This window comes from Eleutherodactylus coqui, chromosome 1 (genome assembly GCF_035609145.1).
Source record: "Eleutherodactylus coqui strain aEleCoq1 chromosome 1, aEleCoq1.hap1, whole genome shotgun sequence".
Taxonomy (NCBI): domain Eukaryota; kingdom Metazoa; phylum Chordata; class Amphibia; order Anura; family Eleutherodactylidae; genus Eleutherodactylus; species Eleutherodactylus coqui.
In genome coordinates this window covers 436,134,725-436,158,297 of record NC_089837.1, presented here as the reverse complement: position 1 = coordinate 436,158,297, position 23,573 = coordinate 436,134,725, and the positions used below count along the sequence as shown (strand labels likewise).

General features: G+C 42.9%; 1 protein-coding gene across 1 annotated transcript in view; it reads left to right on the top strand.

Annotated features, from left to right (window-relative positions):
* Positions 1–21,103, top strand: part of XPO4 (exportin 4) — a 92,239-nt gene extending 71,136 nt beyond the window's left edge. Inside the window, exons 11-23 of the mRNA XM_066582176.1 lie at positions 2,486–2,628; positions 3,180–3,325; positions 5,940–6,117; positions 6,962–7,121; positions 7,228–7,397; positions 9,028–9,202; positions 10,366–10,659; positions 12,780–12,960; positions 14,612–14,730; positions 14,818–14,948; positions 16,881–16,998; positions 17,077–17,169; positions 19,960–21,103. Of these exons, the coding sequence (XP_066438273.1) occupies positions 2,486–2,628; positions 3,180–3,325; positions 5,940–6,117; positions 6,962–7,121; positions 7,228–7,397; positions 9,028–9,202; positions 10,366–10,659; positions 12,780–12,960; positions 14,612–14,730; positions 14,818–14,948; positions 16,881–16,998; positions 17,077–17,169; positions 19,960–20,157 (2,106 nt within the window). The 3' untranslated portion in view covers positions 20,158–21,103. The remainder of the gene's footprint in view (positions 1–2,485; positions 2,629–3,179; positions 3,326–5,939; positions 6,118–6,961; positions 7,122–7,227; positions 7,398–9,027; positions 9,203–10,365; positions 10,660–12,779; positions 12,961–14,611; positions 14,731–14,817; positions 14,949–16,880; positions 16,999–17,076; positions 17,170–19,959) is intronic.
* The last annotated feature ends 2,470 nt before the right edge of the window (positions 21,104–23,573 follow it).

The window sequence follows — 23,573 nt, the reverse complement described above, 5'->3', positions numbered from 1 at the left end:
TTGGATCTTGAGCCATTATAGAGGGATAGAATATCCTGACCTGAACTGGAACGATTGATGCAAGCATGTTCTCGCTGTCCCTTCATATACTGCCATATTTGCTTGGTTCTAGTAGTGGGAATGGCAACGGTTTGCTTTCTGGGCCCAGTTCTAAAACACTTGAGAAGGATCCATAGATTAGGCAATGTAGAAGCTTGAATTGTTGACCCCATAAATCCTAGGGAGTTTTATCCCCTTCGTATAACCATATCATGTGAAAGTTGACTAATCATAAAATCAAAAGGAGAAATGCGTAAACTAAACTGTGTTTTGAAACTACACCTAAAAATGTTTTGATAAAACTCCCCCGTTGTGTTGCCAGAATTTGCCTATTTCCTTTTAAGAAGCACTCCAGCAAAAACACATCTTTCCATCCGTTCTGTTGCACTCTATATTAGTCACTGCCATGCGGTGCAGTCTCCTGTCTGATAGAAATCTAAAAATCAAGATGGTGTCTGATAACCGCTTTCTTTCACTATTCTGTGCTGTTATTCCCATGATGCAGTAGCAAATCGTCACATGACGCGCTAGAGCCACTACCATCTATGCCCGCTGGGAGGACAGTGTGATTATCAATACCCTCTATGTCCTCCTGAATAGGTTAAATACCATAAGTAAGTGTACAGCCAGGGAGAATAAACTGTCATCTTCATTATAACTGTGTGACAGGAGCCTCTCATTGCCAGTAACTGATGGGAGTTTCTCTTCCTGCCGGTGTGGAACAATCCATGTAATTTCATCATCCAGGTAGTGTCCCCCTTGATACAACAGAAAGATAGTTCCTAAGTGCAGTAACATTGTCCTGTATCTCTGCACTCATATATACATCTACCATCTGAATAATATTGCACCACTGTTTATACAAACTACATAAAATATGAGATTCTTGGCACATATTTTGATCAAAGCATGTAAGCCCATCTGCCTCGTGTAGGCGAACCTTTATTTGTCGGGTACCTAGCTCTAAAGGTTTCCTCTTTCGTTCAAAGGTCTCCAATGGACTTTGTGAAAGCTGGTTACCAGGGCTATATTCTTTCATTAAGCCACCTGGTAATAATTTACCATAGTGTTCCTGTAAAGGCCATGAACACTTTTGACATGGGGGAAAAAAATGATTCTTGGTGCTACCTTGAGTTAAAAAATTCCAATAACTTTCAGTGTGCAAATTTCAGTCCTTCATTTGTTTTCAGACCTCATGTCATATATGCAATCTGTTTGTAGTATGGCTTTGCTTCATGCGGCTTTGTCCCTCTCAGTAATGGGTGCTGGAAGTGCAGACTATTGGACATATTCATCGCTGTTTTTATATCTGGTTCCTGGCGTACAAAAGTTGCAGTTTTGGTTCACGTGCCAAAGTTTTTATGCCATGCCCCACCATGGTTCCAAAAAGTGGGTGGGGCCTTGCATTAGTAGGCTTTCCCTCATATTGCCAGTTTCACTTACTATAATATATGCTAGATACATTATAGCAGAAATCTACTCTGGCCCATGTGTGTTCCTCCCTATATACACTTTGTGTGACCTTTCGTGATCTGCTCTCTCTGAAAACTTGGATGCTTTTTCCACTCACTGGTGTGTATCCTTCTCCCTGCTGTTATCTCTAAGGCTTCGTTCCCATTGTGAGTCCGGGGATTCTTTTGGAATCTCTGTTCAAATGCAAGGTGAAATGGTGAAGCATGTTGCACTATATCATACTGTAAACGGTGTAATAGAAGCTGAATGTACCCTATTAAAGCCAGTGGAATCTGTTCAGTTGTGTCGTAGGATGAAACTGTTTTGGACAGTGATTCTGGATTCCTGCTCTTATGGATTCCATTTTCCTCTTCCATCCATCATAGTGCAATTGTGCATGAGACCTAACAATGAGAAAGTGGACAGCAGATTAAATAATGCCGACACAGTCAGATCTGGTTTAAAAAAAATTAAAAAAAAGTAAGTTTTTGACAAAACTTACAAAGACCACCAAATCTGTTTTCTTGTTTATCAATAGACAGTAGCTAGTTACCATTTCCTACCACTGGACTAGGAAAGGGGGAAACCACATCTATAACATCCATATACCCTAGTGGGGCACATCGACGGGGATTTCTTTATTATTTCATAGCAGCCTTTTTAAATGAGCTTGATTTGACTGCCCTACATAAAAATAGTATTTTGGTGCAAGCAGAACAGCTGACTAAATTTATTGGGATTTATTTCATGCTTGGATCATCTAAAACAGGGCACTGTGATAACATGTTGATGTATATATTCGGACCTTTGATAAAGAACATGCTTGTATTGGTTGCTGATTTTTGCACACATCTAATAAGTGATTTATCTAGTCAGTGGAGGTAAAACTGATGTCAGAAACCAAGTTGTGGTAACTTAATATTCATAATTTTTGCAGCTTTTTTTTAAGGTTTGTGAAATATTTTTAACTGTCTCTTTTTTTTTTTCTCCCCAGACTGCTAATGGTGTTGCCTCCCGGGAGGAGGAAGAAATAAATGAAATTCAGGAAGACGATCGTGACTTATTTTCTGATCAGCTGGCCAGCGTGGGCATGCTGGGTAGAATAGCAGCGGACCACTGCATACCTCTGCTGACTAGGTACAGGACACCCTCATTTTATTAGCAGTGAGGATCCTCATTGCATACTTGCTTCGTGCCGCATGACTATCACATGCGGGCAGCATGCACTGAATTACATTTGTGTTCAGCTGGCCTTATAGTCTGGTGGTTTCCTTATCAATGGCAGATAACACGAAGTTAGTCCTCCTGCACATGAACAGAGGCGTAACTAAAATGTCTTGGGCCCCGATGCAAAATCTGTGACTGGAACCCCCAACCTACCATGTGCATCTCATAATACTGGTGTCATCTTATGTCATGGAGGGGCCTTTAGGCCCCCTAAGGCTCTAGGGCCTGGTAGCGACTGCTACCCCTGCACCCCTCTATAGCCACGCCCCTGCACATGACAGCCGCATACAGTCGACTGTACGTCAGTTCCCTGCTCTCTACTATGGAGCAAATGGGACCCCTGGAGCCGCTCTCCTAGGAGCAATGCTTCTAATCATCCTGTAAAGTCCATAGTCCTCTATATAGTGCAATTGTGATTGTCTGCACTAAGTATTAGATACAGTGTAATTTTGGTCTTTCAGCTTGTTAGAGGATCGAGTGACGAGACTTCACGGGCAGCTACAAAGGCACCAGCAGCAGTTACTGGCCTCACCAGGAACGGGGTCAATAGATAATAAAGTGCTGGATGACTTGTATGAAGACATTCATTGGCTCATTTTAGTTACAGGTTAGTGAGAATCCCTTATGTACTTGTGTGCTTTTGGCATAGTTTCTTATCTCATGGAAGGGTTTGTGCAATTCGGCCAGGATTAAACGGTTTAAGTCACCAGATTTAATTCGCCTGTCTGAGCGTAGCATAAACTAGTGAGACCCTGATTCCATCGATGCCTCATATACATTATCTGCTACTGTACTTTTTCTTGAAATCCGCTTATACAGTTAGGGCCAGAAATATTTGGACAGTAACACAATTTTCGCGAGTTGGGCTCTGCATGCCACCGCATTAGATTTGAAATGAAGCCTCTACAACAGAATTCAAGTGCAGATTGTAACGTTTAATTTAAAGGGTTGAACAAAAATATCTGATAGAAAATGTAGGAATTGTACACATTTCTTTACAAACACTCCACATTTTAGGAGCTCAAAAGTAATTGGACAAATAAACATAACCCAAACAAAATATTTTTTTTTCAATATTTTGTTGCGAATCCTTTGGAGGCAATCACTGCCTTACGTCTGGAACCCATGGACATCACCAAACGCTGGGTTTCCTCCTTCTTAATGCTTTGCCAGGCCTTTACAGCCGCAGCCTTCAGGTCTTGCTTGTTTGTGGGTCTTTCCGTCTGAAGTCTGGATTTGAGCAAGTGAAATGCATGCTCAATTGGGTTAAGATCTGGTGATTGACTTGGCCATTGCAGAATGTTCCACTTTTTTGCACTCATGAACTCCTGGGTAGCTTTGGCTGTATGCTTGGGGTCATTGTCCATCTGTACTGTGAAGCGCCGTCCGATCAACTTTGCAGCATTTGGCTGAATCTGGGCTGAAAGTATATCCTGGTACACTTCAGAATTCATCCGGCTACTCTTGTCTGCTGTTATGTCATCAATAAACACAAGTGACCCAGTGCCATTGAAAGCCATGCATGCCCATGCCATCACGTTGCCTCCACCATGTTTTACAGAGGATGTGGTGTGCCTTGGATCATGTGCCGTTCCCTTTCTTCTCCAAACTTTTTTTCTTCCCATCATTCTGGTACAGGTTGATCTTTGTCTCATCTGTCCATAGAATACTTTTCCAGAACTGGGCTGGCTTCTTGAGGTGTTTTTCGGCAAATTTAACTCTGGCCTGTCTATTTTTGGAATTGATGAATGGTTTGCATCTAGATGTGAACCCTTTGTATTTACTTTCATGGAGTCTTCTCTTTACTGTTGACTTAGAGACAGATACACCTACTTCCCTGAGAGTGTTCTGGACTTCAGTTGATGTTGTGAACGGGTTCTTCTTCACCAAAGAAAGTATGCGGCGATCATCCACCACCGTTGTCTTCTTCCGTGGACGCCCAGGCCTTTTTGAGTTCCCAAGCTCACCAGTGAATTCCTTTTTTCTCAGAATGTACCCGACTGTTGATTTTGCTACTCCAAGCATGTCTGCTATCTCTCTGATGGATTTTTTCTTTTTTTTCAGCCTCAGGATGTTCTGCTTCACCTCAATTGAGAGTTCCTTTGACCGCATGTTGTCTGGTCACAGCAACAGCTTCCAAATCCAAAACCACACACCTGGAATCAACCCCAGACCTTTTAACTACTTAATTGATTACAGGTTAACGAGGGAGACGCCTTCTGAGTTAATTGCAGCCCTTAGAGTCCATTGTCCAATTACTTTTGGTCCCTTGAAAAAGAGGAGGCTATGCATTACAGAGCTATGATTCCTAAACCCTTTCTCCGATTTGGATGTGGAAACTCTCATATTGCAGCTGGGAGTGTGCACTTTCAGCCCATATTATATATATAATTGTATTTCTGAACATGTTTTTGTAAACAGCTAAAATAACAAAACTTGTGTCACTGTCCAAATATTTCTGGCCCTAACTGTATCTGCAGGAGCTGCAAGTCCTTGTATTGATGAGCAGCATTCGAACTCCCCCTCCCTCCTGACAACGATTGACGACTCTCTTCCAATACTGTTTATAGAAAGAAAGCTGCCAATTGTGGGGGGTTCTATAGAGTTCCATGGGCGTTCTACAGATCCATAATACGACCATGTGCTTGACCCCGAGGGATGTATATTTAGTGGGGAGGTGGTGGTGGGGAAATCTGATCCATAACATAAAAGTAGAAACCCTCCTTCCACTTTTTTAGGCACTAACTATACAGCATGGTATTATGAAGGTGTGTACAATCCCCGAAGTGAGTTTGTCATCTTTGAGAGAATGCACACGTTCAAGGCTGTCTGCGATAAATCTCTTGTGTGGTGCACTCCTGGGGTCAGTGGAGAGGAATCACTTTGACCTCGTCTGGAATCTCTTGTAGACAGTCTGGGATCTCCATAGCTGAGGTCACATTGGTTTACTTCAACTCCCCTCTTTGTATCACATTACTACCAGTGTCACTGGAGCAGAAATTGTTGGTGTGCAGGTCTATATGTAAATGGTAGTAAGTATAAAACCACCGCTCGTGCTGTTCACTCAAGCAATGAGCTTATCGATTGTGACCAAAAATTCATTCTCCATTTGTTTTAGTGTTTATTTCATGGAGCTTCTAATAGAATCACTTAACTGATGTGGTGGCAAAGGGGGTAAAGTGCAAATATTCTTAAGCCTGACTTGCGTTTTGTTAATGCAGGCTACCTCTTGGCTGATGATGCTCAGGGTGAGACTCCATTAATACCTCCAGAAGTAATGGAATATTCAATTAAACAATCAACTGAGGTGGACATCAATACAACACTGCAAATCCTGGGATCTCCTGGTGAGAAAGCATCTTCTATACCTGGGTGTAACAGGACAGATTCCGTTATCAGGTCAGTCTGGTATATCATCAGTCGTGAAATTCCTAACAATTTAATAATGGTTTTTATGGGCATCAGTAAAGAAAAAAAAAGTTTGCTTGGTCTTTTATTAACTCCTTCCTGCTGCAACCCTTCTTAATTTTTTGTTTTTCCTAATGGTACCATTTAACATAACATGTATAATCTGTTGGGGAGCTTTAAAAAGTTTTAAAGTGGAGAGAAATGGAAAAAATGTACTCCTTTTTTTTTCCGTGGTGATAGGTGGGGTGGGGCGGAGGTTAGGGGTTGCGTTTAGACATTCATGATGCTGCAAAAATGAGGTTTTCTTTATCCTGTGGGTCAAGTAAGACTACAGTGATCCCAAACTTATGCCTTTTTCTGAGCTTAATAAATGGATTTTAAACCTGCACTTACATCTTTTTAAGGTGGTGGATCTTTTTAAGCGCCGCCCCCCTCTCCACGAGTGGAGAATCATTGCAATTCTCTGCGGCCGGCAATTCGCAGCATGCTGTGAATTGCCGCGACTTCTCCGCGGTCAGCCTATCTGTCAGATAGACTGACAGCGGAGATCCGTCTGCAGGCTCCTGCTCCCGGGCGGCGGCTCTCGCAGCGCAACACCTGTGGACAGGCTGCCCAAATCATCAAAAGTGCTACATAGTGTGTTTGACTCTGGCATTTGTAGCGCTTTTTTTTTTTTTTTATAAAGCACAGTGTGCTCTAGGTTCGATGTATTTCTGACATAGCTGGAAAAAAGCAGGCACAATTCTTGATCAATATTACTAAAATCTAATATATTTGTGTTGAGAAGAGGCGCCGGTGTTGGGTGATTTATCACTGTTACATTTCTCCAATGCAGGTTACTCTCTGCAGTTCTAAGAGCTTCAGAAGTAGAGTCTCGTGCCACGAGGGCGGATTTAACCCATCTTCTAAGCCCCCAGATGGGGAAAGACATTGTTTGGTTTCTGAAACGGTGGGCAAAGACTTATCTACTTGTGGATGAAAAATTGTATGACCAGGTAGGAAGTTAAGTTAATGGAGAAAAATCCCCCGTTTTGTGAGCTGTGCTGCAGATTCTTGGTCTGTCTTCGTGGCCTGTATGGATAATTTCTCTGTGTCTTCTAGATCAGCTTGCCGTTAAATACAGCATTCGGTGCCGACACAGAAGGGTCCCAATGGATCATTGGTTATCTTCTAGAAAAAGTGATCAGCAATCTCTCGGTGTGGAGCTCTGAGCAGGAGCTGGCCAATGACACTGTACAGTTATTAGTAGCCCTGGTGGAGAGGAGGGAGAGGTAAGTTGCATCCAGGTCTCGTTTATAGAGTATCTGTTGGCTTTCCGGACTTGTTCTGTTTGCACGTTGGATTTGGCGTGCAGTCCGTGCAGAATTCGCTTCACGTCTGCGTCAGGGAAGTGTGCCAATAAAATGGAAAGCTGTGTCTTAGAAAATGTCACTTGTGCACTCCGCATCTAGTTTTCCACACTAGCGTTATTGAATGAAACCAATCCATTACAACTAATGTGCAAATTCATGGCTAAAATATGTGCTTAAACACGCAGATTTCTGCTGTGGTTTTCATAGAAATCAGATTTTTCAGGCACAGACTTAACCCTTTCCAATCCACTGTCTGACCTGTGAAGACATAATGATTTAAGGCTGTACAGCTCCGATGTTGGAAGACATCCGTCAAGGTTCTCTTACTGTATATTGCCAGCCCCTCTGCTGTCGGAGCCTATCCAACGTGTCACCTCATGCAGTACTGGCTTTAGCCAGCATATACCACCATTGTATAACGGCAGAAAAAGAGTAAGCCCCCTAGGAAAACCAGGATACAAATTGGATTGGAAAGGGTTAAATCTTGTGAATATAAACCGCCTTAGTAAATACTTGTATCCCCCCAGAATCGCAGTTACAGAGCATCTATTCTTAGAACCCTGCATTGTGCTATTGCTCTTTTATTCCTCCTGGCAGTGTGTGAATACTCTGACCCTACACACTAACACTGATTGGACGGTTAGTGTGTATGGAGACGCCCCACTGACAGGCTGGTAAACGCCTAATTGTCAATTTGTTCATACATTTCCAGGAGAGATAACCAGAGGAATAGCACAATACACAGTTGTAAGAGAAGGTGCTCCACAATGGTTTTCATGGAGCGTAAACTATTTAGTAAAATCGACCTGTCAGGAGAGCCAATGGGACCCGCTTTATATTTACATTTAGAGTCCAGTAACCTATAGAGAATAACCCATGGTGTGACTCCACACTTGGTGTAATTGCTGCAGGTATTCCGCAATAGAAAACTGGAGTGGCCAAATCTGCACCCAAATGGCCGTATTGTTTAAGTGGGTCTGCTGCAGGATTTAGCCCTTGTATTTCAGCATAAAGAGACATTTTTCAGATTTAGAATCTGCAGTTTAAAAAAAACCTGCAGATTCTTTGTGAAAAATTACCGCGCCATGTGAAGGAGATTTCTGAAATCACGTGGCTTGTATTGTAAATGCTGCAGATTTTCCGCTATGACATCCACGATGCTTACGGCCCGCGTGAAGGCACCCATGGAATATAGTGGACACATATAGGCGTTTGGTATTTCTGTAATGCTGCTGTACATAACCATATAGCGATTTGCTTGATATAGAGGAATATCTCTTTACCACCTTTAGTAAAGTTAAAGGGGTTGTGTGGGGTTTAATAATGGCTGCTTTCTTTCAATAGTGGTGCCCACCTGTCACTGCATGTGTGGGGTATTGCGGCTTGGCCCTATTCACTTTAATGGAGCTGAGCTATAATAGCGGACACAACCCATGGACAGGTGCGGCGCAGTTTCTGGGAGGAAAAAAAATCAGCTATGTTTTTCTAATCTTGTATAACAGAATAATGGGAATTTCTTGGATTCTGATAGTGAGATTCTATTTCATAGAGCCAATTTAGTAATACAGTGTGAAAACTGGTGGAATCTTGCCAAACAATTTGCACGGAGGAGTCCTCCCCTCAACTACCTATCCAGCTCTGTACAAAGGACGCTCATGAAGGCTCTGGTACTCGGAGGGTTTGCTCACATGGACTCGGAGACAAAACAGCAATACTGGACTGAGGTGACAGATGATCTGTATTGGCTTACCTTTTTATTGTTGCTGTTTGTGTCGTTTTTGGTCACTTTATTAGATTTGATATTTTGTATACTGTCTACAACTGAATTTTTCATTTGTCGGGTCATGGGCTTGATATTTTGGCTTCCAGAACTTTGCATCTACTTTAAACGGAGGTTATGTGGTCCTTTACAATAAAGAATTCCTACTAATCTAGTGTCAAACATTAGTTTCATCAAAGTAAAAGCTTATGGTGTGGCAGTGGAAAGCGCTGAAAATCATTTCAAAGAGCTTCCCTGAGGCTAGAGATGCAGTAGAATTACCCATCCCTGTATAAATTAACATCGAATTGTGTAGAATATATCTAGCAACTCCTTGTAATGAGCATGGCAGGCTAATGGCCTTTCGCTTAAAGGGGTTGACGAGGTATAGAAAAACATGGCTGCTTTCTTCCAAACACAGTGCCGCCTTTGTCCATAGGGTTTTGAGTGAGATTGCAGCTCAGATCCATTAAAATGAATAAGAGCTGAGCTGCAGTACCACACACAACCCTATGGACAAGGGTGGCGCTGTGTTTGGAAGAAAGCAGCCATGTTTTTCTATGCTTGCCATTTTTCTTTTTATTTATTTTTCTTCTTTCCAGCTCTCAACAAATCGGAACTCTATTTTTCCATGGACATAGCTGCATGGGGCATTCTTTTCTGCAGAACAAGCTGTTTTTGTTAGTTTTTTTTTTATGATACCATTAATGTACTAAAAAAAATGTCTGAGTGGGGCAAAGTGGTAAAAGAACACAACTTTTTGGGGGTGTTTTTGTTTTACAGCATATCTGTTATGGCAAAAAAAAATTTCCCTATTTTTTTTTTTTTGGTCACAATCTTAACGTTATTTTTCCATCAATGGTGTGTGGAGGCTTTTTTTCCTTCAGTACGACCTGTAGTTTCACTTGATACCATTTTGACGTACATCTGAGTGTTTGACTCTTTATATAGGCTGACAGGCTGTTTAAGGGTTTATTTCCCCCTCGCGGGGTACTATAGGCCGCTGACTGGGTGGGAGGCCTGTTACGTGGGCAGGAGGGCTGCCGCAGAAGCATTGTGCCACCTCCCATTTGTAAAGGATCAATGACTAACTGGTCTTGTATATATCTTATATTTTATCTCTGCCAGGTTTTGCAGCCTTTACAGCAGAGGTTCTTGAATGTAATAAATCAAGAAAACTTCCAGCAAATTTGCCAAGAGGAGGAGGTGAAGCAGGAGATCACAGCCACACTAGAAGCCCTCTGTGGGATTGCAGAAGCCACGCAGATAGACAATGTGGCCATCCTCTTCAACTTCCTTATGGACTTTTTAACTAACTGCATTGGGTTAATGGAAGTCTATAAGAATACCCCAGAGACTGTGAACCTTATTATAGAGGTTTTTGTAGAAGTTGCACATAAACAGATTTGTTACCTTGGAGAGGTAAGTACGGACTCCCCATAATGTGGGAACAGGGACAGTTACTTTAACAAGCGGTCTACTATGATACATGTAATGGCTGACAAATTGCAGTCCTTCATCTAGTGGAATACACCAATCCTGAGAACGAGGAGGTTTTTTATCCAAGGTGTTCCTCGCTGAATGATTGGAAGTTATGGCTACTGTTTAGCATGTTTTTTCTCTAAGATCCATTCACTTTAATGAAGGATAAATGCAATGTTTTCTACTTCCTTAGAAATTAAATCACCCAGTCCTTAGCATTGATGGACTCCCAGCGGACAGACCCTCGCTGATCAGTGTTAGGCCCAATGCACACGGCTGTATATGCAGTGTGGAATCTAAGGCCGGCATCTGCCCCCAGATTCCGCAGCAAATACCTGCCATAGCATGCTATGCAAAATCGCTTATCCCCGGGGAGGGGGGAAATCACAGCATGCTTTATTCTAGTGCGGACCTTGCACGGACAGCTTCCATTGAAGTCAATGAAAGCCATCTGTCCTATGGCCCTTCCGCGGGTAACTGTACTGCACATGTGCATCTGGTGGCACATCCACAGCACAGAAGAGAAGAAATGACATGACCTGTATGCAGGGGTCGCCGCCGGAGCACAGGGTCTGATTCTGGTGCGGGATCCCACATCTGGAATCCGACCCGGCCATGTGCATGCGGCCTTACGACATGTCATAAAACACTGATTGTTGGTATTGTTTATGCAATGGACAAGTGATAATTCTATAGCTAGTTGACTGGCGGCAGTTTGATTTCATTGTGATTAGTGTGATAACTATATTTAACCCCTTGAGGGCACAGCTATTTTTGTTCGCTTTCCCTTTCAAAAAATCTGACTCGTATGAATGCATCAATACCAAATATTTTTTGTTAACATATATGAATATGAGGAAAGAGGTTTTTAAACTCAAATTTGATGCACAGTTAGAAAAACTCTACATGCAGGTTATGGAGCGGAACTTTGCAGTAACTGCATATTTAGGTCTGGATGGCGGAAATATTCTGCTTGCGTGAAAACACCCCCATGAGACTTTGATCATTTGAATTCTTATACTGCAATACTGAAGTCTTGCAGTATATTGTTTTTCTGTCGTCAAGCTGTTAAGGGAAATTCCTCCAATGAACCTGTTGTTCTTGCCTTTCTGTGGCCCGGTGTCCCTTTCCGTGACTAGCTTGGGCTGCTGCCATTCGGCACTGTAACATGAAAAAAAAATACATATTGGCACATTTGCCAAACTCCACTCCAGAACCTCCAATCCAAGTGACAGCAGAGGAAATCCCGCCACTAAGGAACATTTAGGCTACCTGACGTGTGACTGCTGTTAGTACACGTCCAACCATTCATCCACGCAATTATGCTGCCAGCAAACAGTGAGGGGCATTGGTTCCATTTTTGGTCTTTCCTCCTAAAACATCTTGTCTGCATGTGCTCCTTTTTTTTTTTTTTAAGCAAGGCTTAATGGCTTATAAATGGCATGGTTGTGCAGCAAAAGGAAATGGTTGCATTAGGAACCCGGATACATGGTGTACAGCCTGGGGTGATGAATGATGTGCTGGATCTCCAGCAAAATAAAGTACACTTAGGCTGGGGTCACACGGGGCAGATTCCCGCCGGAAATCTCGCGGTTCGGCCGCAGCAAAAACCGGGAGAACTGCTTTGAAGCGGCCCCGCCGCTCGCTCTCCTGCTGCGGCTGGCGCTCCCATAGAGGAGAGCGCGGCCGAAGCGGAAATAAAAAATAAATAGACCTGCTGCATTCAGCAAAGCCGCGGCTGCGGTTTCTGCCTGGTTTACCGCAGCGGATTGGTCGTCCCGTGTGGATGAGATTTCTGAGAAATCTCGTCCACATGGCTGGCCAATCTCGAGATTAGCGGCCGCAGACGGATTTGCCGCGCGGAAATTCCGGACGGAATTTTCACGGCAAATCCGCCCTGTGTGAACCCAGCGTTACAGTACTTCTATTGTATGGATTTTAATTAGTTTTTCTATTGCCTTACTTTGGTGAAATGTAAGTGACTGCAGAGATCACACAGTGGTGACATGAATGCTTGTGTCAGTCATCAGTCTCATAAGTTATGTTTTATATTTCTCCAGTCAAAAGCCATGAATCTCTATGAAGCCTGCCTGACCCTGCTTCAAGTATATTCCAAAAATAATCTGGGAAGAAAGCGTATAGATGTAACGGCAGAGGAGGATCAGTACCAGGACCTCCTGCTCATCATGGAACTTCTCACCAATCTGCTATCTAAAGAGTTCATTGACTTCAGTGACACAGGTATGACCTGACTCAGGGCATGGCACTACGTATACCATCGCCTCTAACAAAACAGCTGTGTCAGAATTGCTTGGATTTTCTTGTAAGACGTCTTATAATTATACCCGTCAGTGGTCTTAAAGGAGATGTCCCGAGGCAGCAAGTGGGTCTATACACTTCTGTATGGCCATAATAATGCACTTTGTAATGTACATTGTGCATTAATTATGAGCCATACAGAAGTTATAAGAAGTTTTATACTTACCTGCTCCGTTGCTGGCGTCCTCGTCTCCATGGTGCCGACTAATTTTTGGCCTCCGATGGCCAAATTAGCCGCGCTTGCGCAGTCCGGGTCTTCAGCTTTCTTCTATGGAGCCGCTCGTGCCAGAGAGGGGCTCCGTGTAGCTCCGCCCCGTCACGTGCCGATTCCAGCCAATCAGGAGGCTGGAATCGGCAGTGGACCGCACAGAAGAGCTGCGGTCCACGAAGGTAGAAGATCCCGGCGGCCATCTTCAGCGGTAAGTATTGAAGTCACCGGACCGCCGGGATTCAGGTAAGCGCTGTGCGGGTGGTTTTTTTAACCCCTGCATCGGGGTTGTCTCGCGCCGAACGGGGGGGGGGTTAAAAAAAAAAAAACCCGTTTCGGCGCGGGACATCTCCTTTAACTCATAATTTGCAATCTGCTGTGTTTCTTTATAACTGTTTAATGGTGGGGTTGTACTAGAATTGCAAGTTATCCCCTATCCACAGGATAAGGGATACCTTGCTGATCAGTGAGGTTCTCACCGCTGGACCCCCCATCAACCTTGATAACAGGGAACACTTGTCTCCCTGGGTCAGTCACCATGGGGTCACTTCTCCTCCCGCAGTGACATCAGAATGAATGGAGCGCTGTGCTAAGCACACATGGTCAGTACACCATTCATTTCAGTGGGGCTGATGGAAATACTTGAGCACTTGCCTATTCCCCGCAGTTGGATTGAAAATGAATAGAGCGCTTGCACAGCCAGCACTTCATTCAGTCTTTTCCTCACTGGAAGGAGGATGGGGGGAAATGGGACCTTTCATTCTTGGGATCGGTGGAGGTCCGACCTCTGAGACCCCACCGATGAGCAAGTTTTTCCTATACTGTGGATAAGGCAGTGTTTCCCAACTCCGGTCCTCAAGGCACCACAATAGGTCATGTTTTCAGGACATCTTATGGAAAGAACACCCGTGGCAACGTCTGAGGCATTCACAAGAATTACATCACCTGTGCATTATAGAGGAAATCCTGAAAACATGACCTGTTGGGGTGCCTTGAGGACCAGAGCTGGGAATCACTGTGATAAGGTGATGACTTGCGATTCTGGTACAACCTTACACATCTTAGAATACACATCAATGCAATAGGTTTTTCATTGACATGTCTGCAAATCTATAAGCATCACATTTGATGTTAGACTTCAGTGATTATACAGAGATGAGCGGTGCCACATGGGTGCTGCATAACATTCTGCAGAAGAGGACTGTCTAACTTCACTTTTGCAAGAATCTCTTACACCAACCGCTGATTCGCTGACAGTCTAATTTCTTTTTTTTATTAGATGTTCTGCAGCAGCTGAGATGTGTATGATAATGCACCTCCTTTAATAAAATGTATTTGTAATGTATATCATGTAATCTGTTACAGATGAAGTTTTTCGCCCCCATGAGCAAGGACAAGCGACAAATAGGCCAGTGTCTGCAGCTGATGTAGTTTTATATGGTGTTAATATTGTGCTGCCATTAATGTCACAAGACTTGCTAAAGGTTCGTATCTCGTCTTCACGCTCCTATTTACTTTGTTTTCTAGTTTGTGATGTAATCCAGAAGCTCATGACACATTATCTATTGCAGTTCCCGTCATTATGTAATCAGTACTACAAGCTGATCACGTTTATATGTGAGATTTTCCCTGAAAAGATTCCGCAGCTTCCCGAAGATCTGTTCAAGAGCCTCATGTATTCTCTGGAGCTAGGGATGACCTCGTATCCTTTCCTTCTGTGAAATGTCAGGCTTCAACATCCAGTGGGCAAGTGTTCACGGCTTGTGCCAAGATTAAAAGTCATCACCTATCAACATGATGGGGTATGACTAACAAATCATCAGAAGGGGGGTCCCTGTTTGACTGTCGGGCCGGCCAGTCATGCGCGCTGCTGCTCCATTCATCTCATTGCAATTACTGGAAATATCTGAGTACAACCACTATCTCAGGGAATACCATTGTAATGATTGGAAGGGCAGCTTGCGTGCTTAACCGCTATTCCGCGCTTCTGCACCTTCCTTCTCATGATCAGTGGGCACTCAGCGGTTAGACACCAACCGGTCAGACAGTCCTGTGGATAGGAGATAATGTTCAGGAGATAATGTTCAGTCTTGGTACAACTCCTTTGAATGTAGGTTTGAGAGTTTCTGCAGCTGTTTGGTCTTCTGGATTGGGTAAGGAAAAAGAACCAGCCGTTGGCCTTGCATACTCACAGTTGAATCCAGAATTGTGGAGCATTTTAAGCACTCTGCCAAGGAATACCCTTGATGTAAATTTGTATAAAGATTGTGCTGTGGTTCACAGAAAAACTTACAAAAACTTATTGGGCCTTTTGAGACTTCTATTTGAAGAGCCCATCCTGTGCTGACAGCAATGCCAGCGGCTCTATCAAAATTTTATATATTTTTTTTTTAAACTTTTTTTACTAAGAATATAAGAACATATCAAATTGTAGTACAAACCTGAGTGTAACATGGTTCAAGTATACGAAACAGTTACAAATACTGTGGGAGCGTCGGGGGTCTCCTATCCATCCAGTACAATGCTACAGCCTTACGGGCCAAAAATGGCACCTCTCCAAGAAAAATGCTGATATGGAATTGCCACTCCTTTTCATCCAGTATACCTAGCAGACATACAGCGGGGTTTACAGGAAGTGGCACCCCCATTAGTTGTCCCAGGATGTCTGTAACCTCCGTCCAGAAGGAGTATACGATCAGGCAGCTCGGCATCAGATGGTTAAAGTTAGCGTTGGGTGTCTGACAGCGGTGACATTGTGTGTTGGGGGTTCTATTCATCCGACAGTCTGCTTGGCGTCAGATAGCATTGATGTATAATATGTAATTGAATCATGTTGTTGTTGGCTCCTGATGAGGACATTGCAGTACTCCACTCCTCTTCAGAGAGCGAAGGAATCTTTTCTCGCCATTAGTCAAAGACACCCAGCTCTACGTGTGAAATTTTAGCTGATCTGCGAGATTAACCCTCTAGGTCCTTGTGTGCGCAAAACTCCTATCAAGGGGTAGGTCAAAAGGGACTGATGTGGTTCTGGGAACTGAGCATTGAGCGCATGTCTTACCTGGAGGTATCTGTAAAATGACCTGCGCAAAGGAGGCCAAACCTCCATCAAATGTATACATGCTCCAGGGAGGTGACTCCAAGATCTATCCAGAATTGCCTATTTGGGAGTCTTAACAAGTGTGGAAGTGCTCTATTACCCCATATATAGTAATCCGCTTACAGATCTGACAGACTCCGGCGGCCAATCTGTGTATAGGGGGCAGCAGTCTAGTATGCAGGTCTGTTCTAGTACAATCCAGAGGAAAGTCTCCGATAGGAAGTGCATCAGATGGTCCAAATTTGGGAGGTCTGAATCAGAAAGCCAGTGGGCTCTATCGTTTTTATATTGGATAGGAGTAGAAACTACATAATCGTAAGGACATTTTGCAAGCTGTTGGGACGCTATGGATTGTGATCGAAAGGGCACTACATACATCTTACAACCCCAAGCTTTTTTTCGGTTTATTAGCCCAGTCATCTCATTGGGGTAAATTAATGTTGTACTCTGCAGGTCTAATATACATGGTTACACATGTTCTCCCGTACGACCATTTTGCATTATACTTCTTTAGCTTCCTTAACTTGTACTAATCAGCATGAGCTCGGAGGTTTCCCAGCTCTGTCTGGAAGCATTAACCCCGTTAGCGGAGCAGTGTGCGAAGGCACAGGACACGGACTCCCCACTGCTGGCGGCAACAAGGCACTTTCTAAAGGTAGGCACTCTCCATTCTTCATTATTGCATGGATCGTATTAAGTGATCGCTGAGATTTATTATATTCTTCCTCCACAGCTGGTCTTTGACATGCTTGTTTTACAAAAACACAACACCGAAATGACAACGGCCGCAGGTGAAGCATTTTACACGTTGGTCTGCCTAAACCAGGTAAGATTATTACATGGACTGTATGAAGGGCTCCGTGTCATTATTGGATATAATAGTGAGGAGATTGGACACTGGATGATTGAGGAGGATGAAAATGATTGGAAATTCAGAGAAGAGAATGAGGGCCCTGTTCACAAGTGCTTACAGTCTGATCAAGGGGACCCTGCGCAAGGCCTGGCTGCCACATTAACCCTTTGCCAGTGACTAAAGTGTAGGTTGACCTCTAATGGAGTGTTGAGTAATTACACAGTTTGATAGAAGCGTTTAATAAAACTAATATAAAAAGTAATATTTGCCCATTCTGCTACATAGTTACAGCTGATATTCTTAAGGACATAGAGTGGTGTGGTTTGTTGGCAAAACAACTGTCCATAACCAATCACAGAACAGCTTTCATTTACCTCCGCAGTATAAGAAATAAAAGCTGTGCTGTGATTGGTTGTTATGGACAACTGACATATTTTCTTTGAGACCACTATCAGAATAGTGTGGTGCCGGAGTGCTTTTCTGTGGTCCACCCTCTAGATGCTATGGTGGTGATGAGTGCCTGTGAGGCACAGTGTGTAGTTTTCATACAGGTCCAGCTCACCACATCCTCCAATCTGCATGGACATATCTGGCTAAAAGCTGAGCTGGTTACATACAGAGAAAGATCCAGCTCATCCAATACTTGAAGAAAATGGCACAAAATTTAATATTGAAAATTCTTACAAATATTTTGATAGGAGACCACAACACACAATGGTGGTGGTATTCCATCTGGCGCATTTCCACTGCCATCCGGTACTCTGTCGTAGCAAATTAATTAAAAACTATACAGAATATTTAAGAGCACAACACCTGAAGTTGCTAATTACCACCCAAAAGCTTGAACACACATGTTCACTTGATCACATGATCTAGGGTAAAGTATCCAAATGCATCACAGTTTTCATATAAAGGAGATGGAATAAATCCTCCACAGTGCCACCTACTGGAAGGCAGCATTCCTTCAAGCAAAGTTAGACTTTTTATACAAGCCTTGTAACAATGACTGAGAATTAAAAGCAAAGCCAGACTCCATGTACATAGCTGTCTGGCTTTGCTAGTGAGAGGCCTGGGACGGGGGTCAGAGATGCTGTCTTTTCTCCTTATGTGCTCTCCCTAAGGAGAAAAGATAAAATATTCATATAAATGTGTCAAAGTATTCATAATAAAGCTGCATTCCAACACATGATAGTGTCGCAACAATACAGTGATCACAGAAAGAATGCCTCAATAAAACATCAGGTGTTAAAGATTTACGATTTAATAAAACTATTGCAGCTAAAATGTAACCCTTTCCAATCCATTTTTGGATTGAGGGTTTCTTAAGGAGGCTCGCTGTTTCTGCCATTATACAATGGTGCCATCTGCTGGCTAAAGCAGGAATTGACAACATTCAACACATCAGAGCTGCACAGGCAAAGGAGCAGCTGGCAAAAGTGAGCATACTCTGTCTGACGTCTTCCAATATTGAAGCTTTACAGGCGGAAGAATTCTGTCAGTGGACAGGAAGGTGTTAATGCCAGCTTTGCGCTTGCCAATATATCATGCAAATAGTCAACCAGCATGTGTCTAAATAGGATTTCCCCCCTATAAACGCCTAGAGACCACAGAAAATGTCATAATATATGGCATATAAGGATAACTAGACTATAATAAACAAAGGTCCAACATAGACCTAAAAGGGACGCGGCACCGCACTCAGAGAGCGTCAAGACCGCTAGATCTGAAGGCATAAATCACATGCATATGGGCTCGGCGGAGTGCATCTTACAAGAACTAGTGCGTGCAAACTAGATTAGGCTCTGAATAGGAATGTCCGTAAATGATCTTGCAGTCTGGGACGGACTTTCTACTAGTAGTATGTTCTTCAGCGCTGCTGCGATAAAACGCCAGTCGTCTTTCTGGAAACTAGTGTGGGTGGAAGCGGCCGGGAGTGAAGTCCATATATGCCAGCTTCGTTATAGTCCATAATTAATGAATACTCCGGTGCTGGCTCACAATATATTCAACAGACAGTGCAATGTTCTTTCCTCAGTCACTCCTTTATATAAAATGATCAAAAATTGTTGAATCGTACGAATTTAACCGATAATTGTTGAGTGTAAATGCGGCCGGCGATTTGAACGACGAACAATAATTCATTCACTTATCATTCATAGTTCGTTTTACGCACGCATAAAAATAATCGTTCGCTTGTTACGGGTAAACGGCGATCGCTCGTTCATCATCTGGTGCTGTGAATCTGAACGACTGTACGATTGGCGAACGAAATTCCAGCAACTTAAAATGCATGTTAAAACCGCACGAGCCAACTCTATCATCACGCGAGCCGGTTATCGCTGCATGTGAAAGGAGCCTTACAGAGTCTGCTTCCGTGGTACATATGATTTGGATTGAAGGTCCATCAGATTAACATAGACGTTTCAGTGATAAGATGCTTTATTACTGAAGTGTTGGCAGTGATTGGCTGCCCAGTGGCGCCCCTCCACAGTACAGTGTGGTACTACATATTCTGTGTTGCTTTTTACTTGGGCAAGGATGAGCTACTCCTTTTGCTTTCTGTTTTTTTTGTTTGTTTGTTTTTTTCTCTTTTTCTTTAAACCCCTTGAAATCAATAGGAGGAGAGAAAAAAACTGGGGGGAGGGGGTTTTTTTTTTTTTTAATTCTCGTTTAATTCTTTCCCAATACGGAAAGCCTGAACGCTGGTGTGAACGTGCCCCAGTGTGACTTTTGTGTGTTTTGTTTCCTGTTCTTCCATTGCAGGCAGAATATGCGGAGTTGGTGGAGACGCTTTTATCCAGTCAGCAGGATCCTCTTATCTACCAGCGTTTAGCAGATGCCTTCAACAAACTAACTGCAAGCAGCACACCCCCCACCCTGGACCGAAAACAGAAAATGTCTTTCCTTAAGAGTCTGGAAGAATTTATGGCCAATGTTGGAGGGCTCCTCTGTGTTAAATGAGAGGCCAAACTTTTTTGTTTCCTAGGACCCTCTCTGCAAAATGCACTGAACCTGCTGATGGCTGTCTACCCCCACAACCTGCTCCCAGGCTTACACTTGCATCTCTGGGTAGTTTTAAAAGAACATTTATTTAAGTTAAGAGAAAGGGGTCAGTAAGATGCATCAGCTGTATGACTATACATGAAGCACACTGCTGTGCTTTTAATGGATGAATGAGTAAAGGTATTTTTTTAAGATATTTCCATTATGCCTGCAAACAGATAATGGGCACGCCTGTTCTTTGCAGTGCCTTTTCCCCCTCAGCACCCTTTGGTCAGAAGCGTGAAATGCCTAATGTTTTTTTTTTAATTATTATTTTTTTTTAATTCTATAGAATTTTTTTTCCATTTTTGTTTAAGAATGTTAGATCGACTGTGCAGTAGACACGATTATGTAGAGGTGTCTATCCACAAATCTTCTGTACGTTTTTTGGGTCCCCCGCCTTCCATTTCCTCATCCTTGCTTCTGATTAAATCAGTACACCAAATATTTTTTTTTTTTCCCTTTTTAAATCACAAAATCTATTACTTTTTGTCGGATTATTTTGTGTACAGGAACACAAGTGTTGCATGTAATTATGTGTTTGACTTTTTTTTTCCACTTGCCCTACATAATGATCGGTCTGAAATCTGAAAAGCAGAAGAAAAGAAATATATATGAATATTTTTTTTCTGATACAATTTGTTACCATTTCATTGCCTTACAAATAATGCAAACAAAATATATTATGTGTATATTTAATATGTATATGGGTTCTCTAACCCTTCCAAAATAGATTTTAGCAGTCCTCAAGCACCCACGTAGGGCCCACAGCCCTTAAGCTCATTTTCTGGGGTCATTCGGTTGAAAGCTTCATATGTGTGTATGTGGAAATGATTTGCACACCCGGGCTCTGTTCCCCCCCCCCCCCCCCCCCCCCCCCCATTTTAGTTTAATTATTTTGCTAACCCGCCCTCCCCTTTTTATATCATTTTTATTCCCCATTGGACTGTTAGTTTCAGCAATACAGATGAAAAAACATGTAAGTTGACTATGTCTACACGCTTTTTTTTTTTTTAAGTTGGGGCATTAGGTGATGCAAATTATGCTGTTTTTGGTCAAATGTTTCCAGTGTGTGTCTTTATTTTTGTTTTTTGTTCTTTTCTTTTTTAAATTTGTATAAAATGTACAGTACAAACAGCTCTGATTCTGTAGTGTTTTTGCGTCCTACTGCTGAATGACTTAACTAGTTCTGCAATGTTCACCGAATGCTTACATAACATGAACAGGACTCCCGTTGTGAATTCGCCCTGGAACCCCATCAGTTCTTCCTATGAAAGAAGTTGTAGACATTTCTGCGACTGCACATCGGTTCTGTCCATCTGAGTGGAGGAGTTGCTGCATCAAGCATGTGGATTTCTGCAAGTTGCTCGAATTTCTGCCTCATCTGCTATGTCAATTTTAGCCTTCGGGTGCATTCACACGCGGTGGAATGTGGTCTTGATTCACTCCGAAATCCACAACATACTTTGCAGTGTGCATTTTGGTGTGTGGCTGTACCATTTGCTGCAGATTTTGATGGGATCTGTAGAAGATTTCACCCTTTCAATTGAAGTCTGCGGCAGATCCATGTCAGAATCCGCACTGGTAGTAAAGATTTTTCCACGGGGAAAATCCACAGCAATTCCACTACCTGTGAATGTACCCTTGAAGCCCTTCTACACAAGTGAATTTGCTGCCGATCTACACTATAGCCATTCACATTCAATGGATCAGTAGGGGGAGGGGGACGAATGATCATTGATACACTTGGCCACAGATTGCACTTGCCGGCAGTATTTACCCTGTTTACACGAGAAGATCTGCGGTCAATGAGTTAGCGGTTTTCTAGCCACATGAAAGGGCTCATAAAGCCGACCAATGAGCATTTGAGTGCTCAGGGGTATATTAACTGAATGGACAAATGAAGGTTCCTTTGAGTATTCATGCCTGCTGGTGATCATCCCATGAAAAGAGGGTCTTTAGGGTGCTTTCATGCAGGAGAGAATATTCCACAGCATTACAGGAGATGCTGTTCCAGAGTTCCACACATCCAAATGCGGGTTTCAGTGTGGAATTGAAGATGGCAGATTTCTGCTGGCAATTCCACATCAAAGGCCGCACGTTAGCCGTGTGGATTCTGCTGCAGAATGTTCCCCAAGAAGGCATTCTGTAACATTCTTGTGGAATATTTAGTCCCCGGTGAAAGCACCCCTAGCCTATATTTACATGGGGCGGATTTTCCATGTGGTCCCTCCGCACAGTCAATTGTATGTACAGTAGTAGCAAAGTCGATGAGATTTTGAAAATCTTGTCCAAATGTTGCAGAAAAAATCCACACAAGACCCATGCGGAAATTGACACACGGTGCGGAATTTAAATCAGCAGCATGTCCATTTTATCGCCGATTATGCTACGGAATCCACCTCTTCTCCATGAGGGGAAGAATTACGCATCTAAATCGACACTAAATGCTGCGAGTTTTGATGCAGACTTTTAGCTTTGGATCTGCTGCAAAATCTGCCCCGTGTGAACATATGCTTAGGCTTCAATTTCCTGTTGTGGAAGGAGGGCATGCAGGGAAGACATGATCTGTATCTTCTCTATATGTTCTCTGTTTGATCACGGTTACCACTGATCTAATCAATGGGAAGAGAAGAAATGCAATTGGGATTAAAAAGTAATTTTCATGGGTGCTGTTACTGATCAGACATTCACATAGGGCTCTAGTCGCTATAATTGTCAATCATGGGCTTTCAGCATGACCATGTATAGTGTGTGGTATATTCGCACGACACTTGCAGACATTTTTGTGACTGAAGATCTGTCCCATTCATCAGGGTGGGGTTGTCTGCAGCAGCACAGGAGTTAATTCAAGCCTTATACAGCCAAATTAGTTTCTGCTACAAAGCTGCCGCTTGTGAAGTTACCCAGAAACATTGTCTTGGGTTCTAGTACTTTGATCTATAGCCTAGTATATGACAAAGATGAGTGGGTCGCAATGTTGGAATTTAATGAGGATCAAAATAGAGAAGGTAAGCAAAAAGAAATCGCAGTATGCCCTATTCTGGACTAGAAACGCCAATTTAAGTTAATGAGAGAGAAAAAAATGCACTCGGATGCCATCTGTGTTGCCTCCTTTTTTTGCTTTCTTTTCCCCCATGGAGCAATGTTTAGCAATTCCAATAAAGGGTTTTTTTGGTTTTTTTTTCCGTTATCTTTTTTTTTTTTGAGCACGTGAAGGCGAACGGACACAGACTTAAATCACATGCACACAGATGTCACATGCATAGAAATTGGTCCATTTTCCACACCCATGTGAATAAACCCTTAGAGGAAGAGACATTTTGGCATCTCCC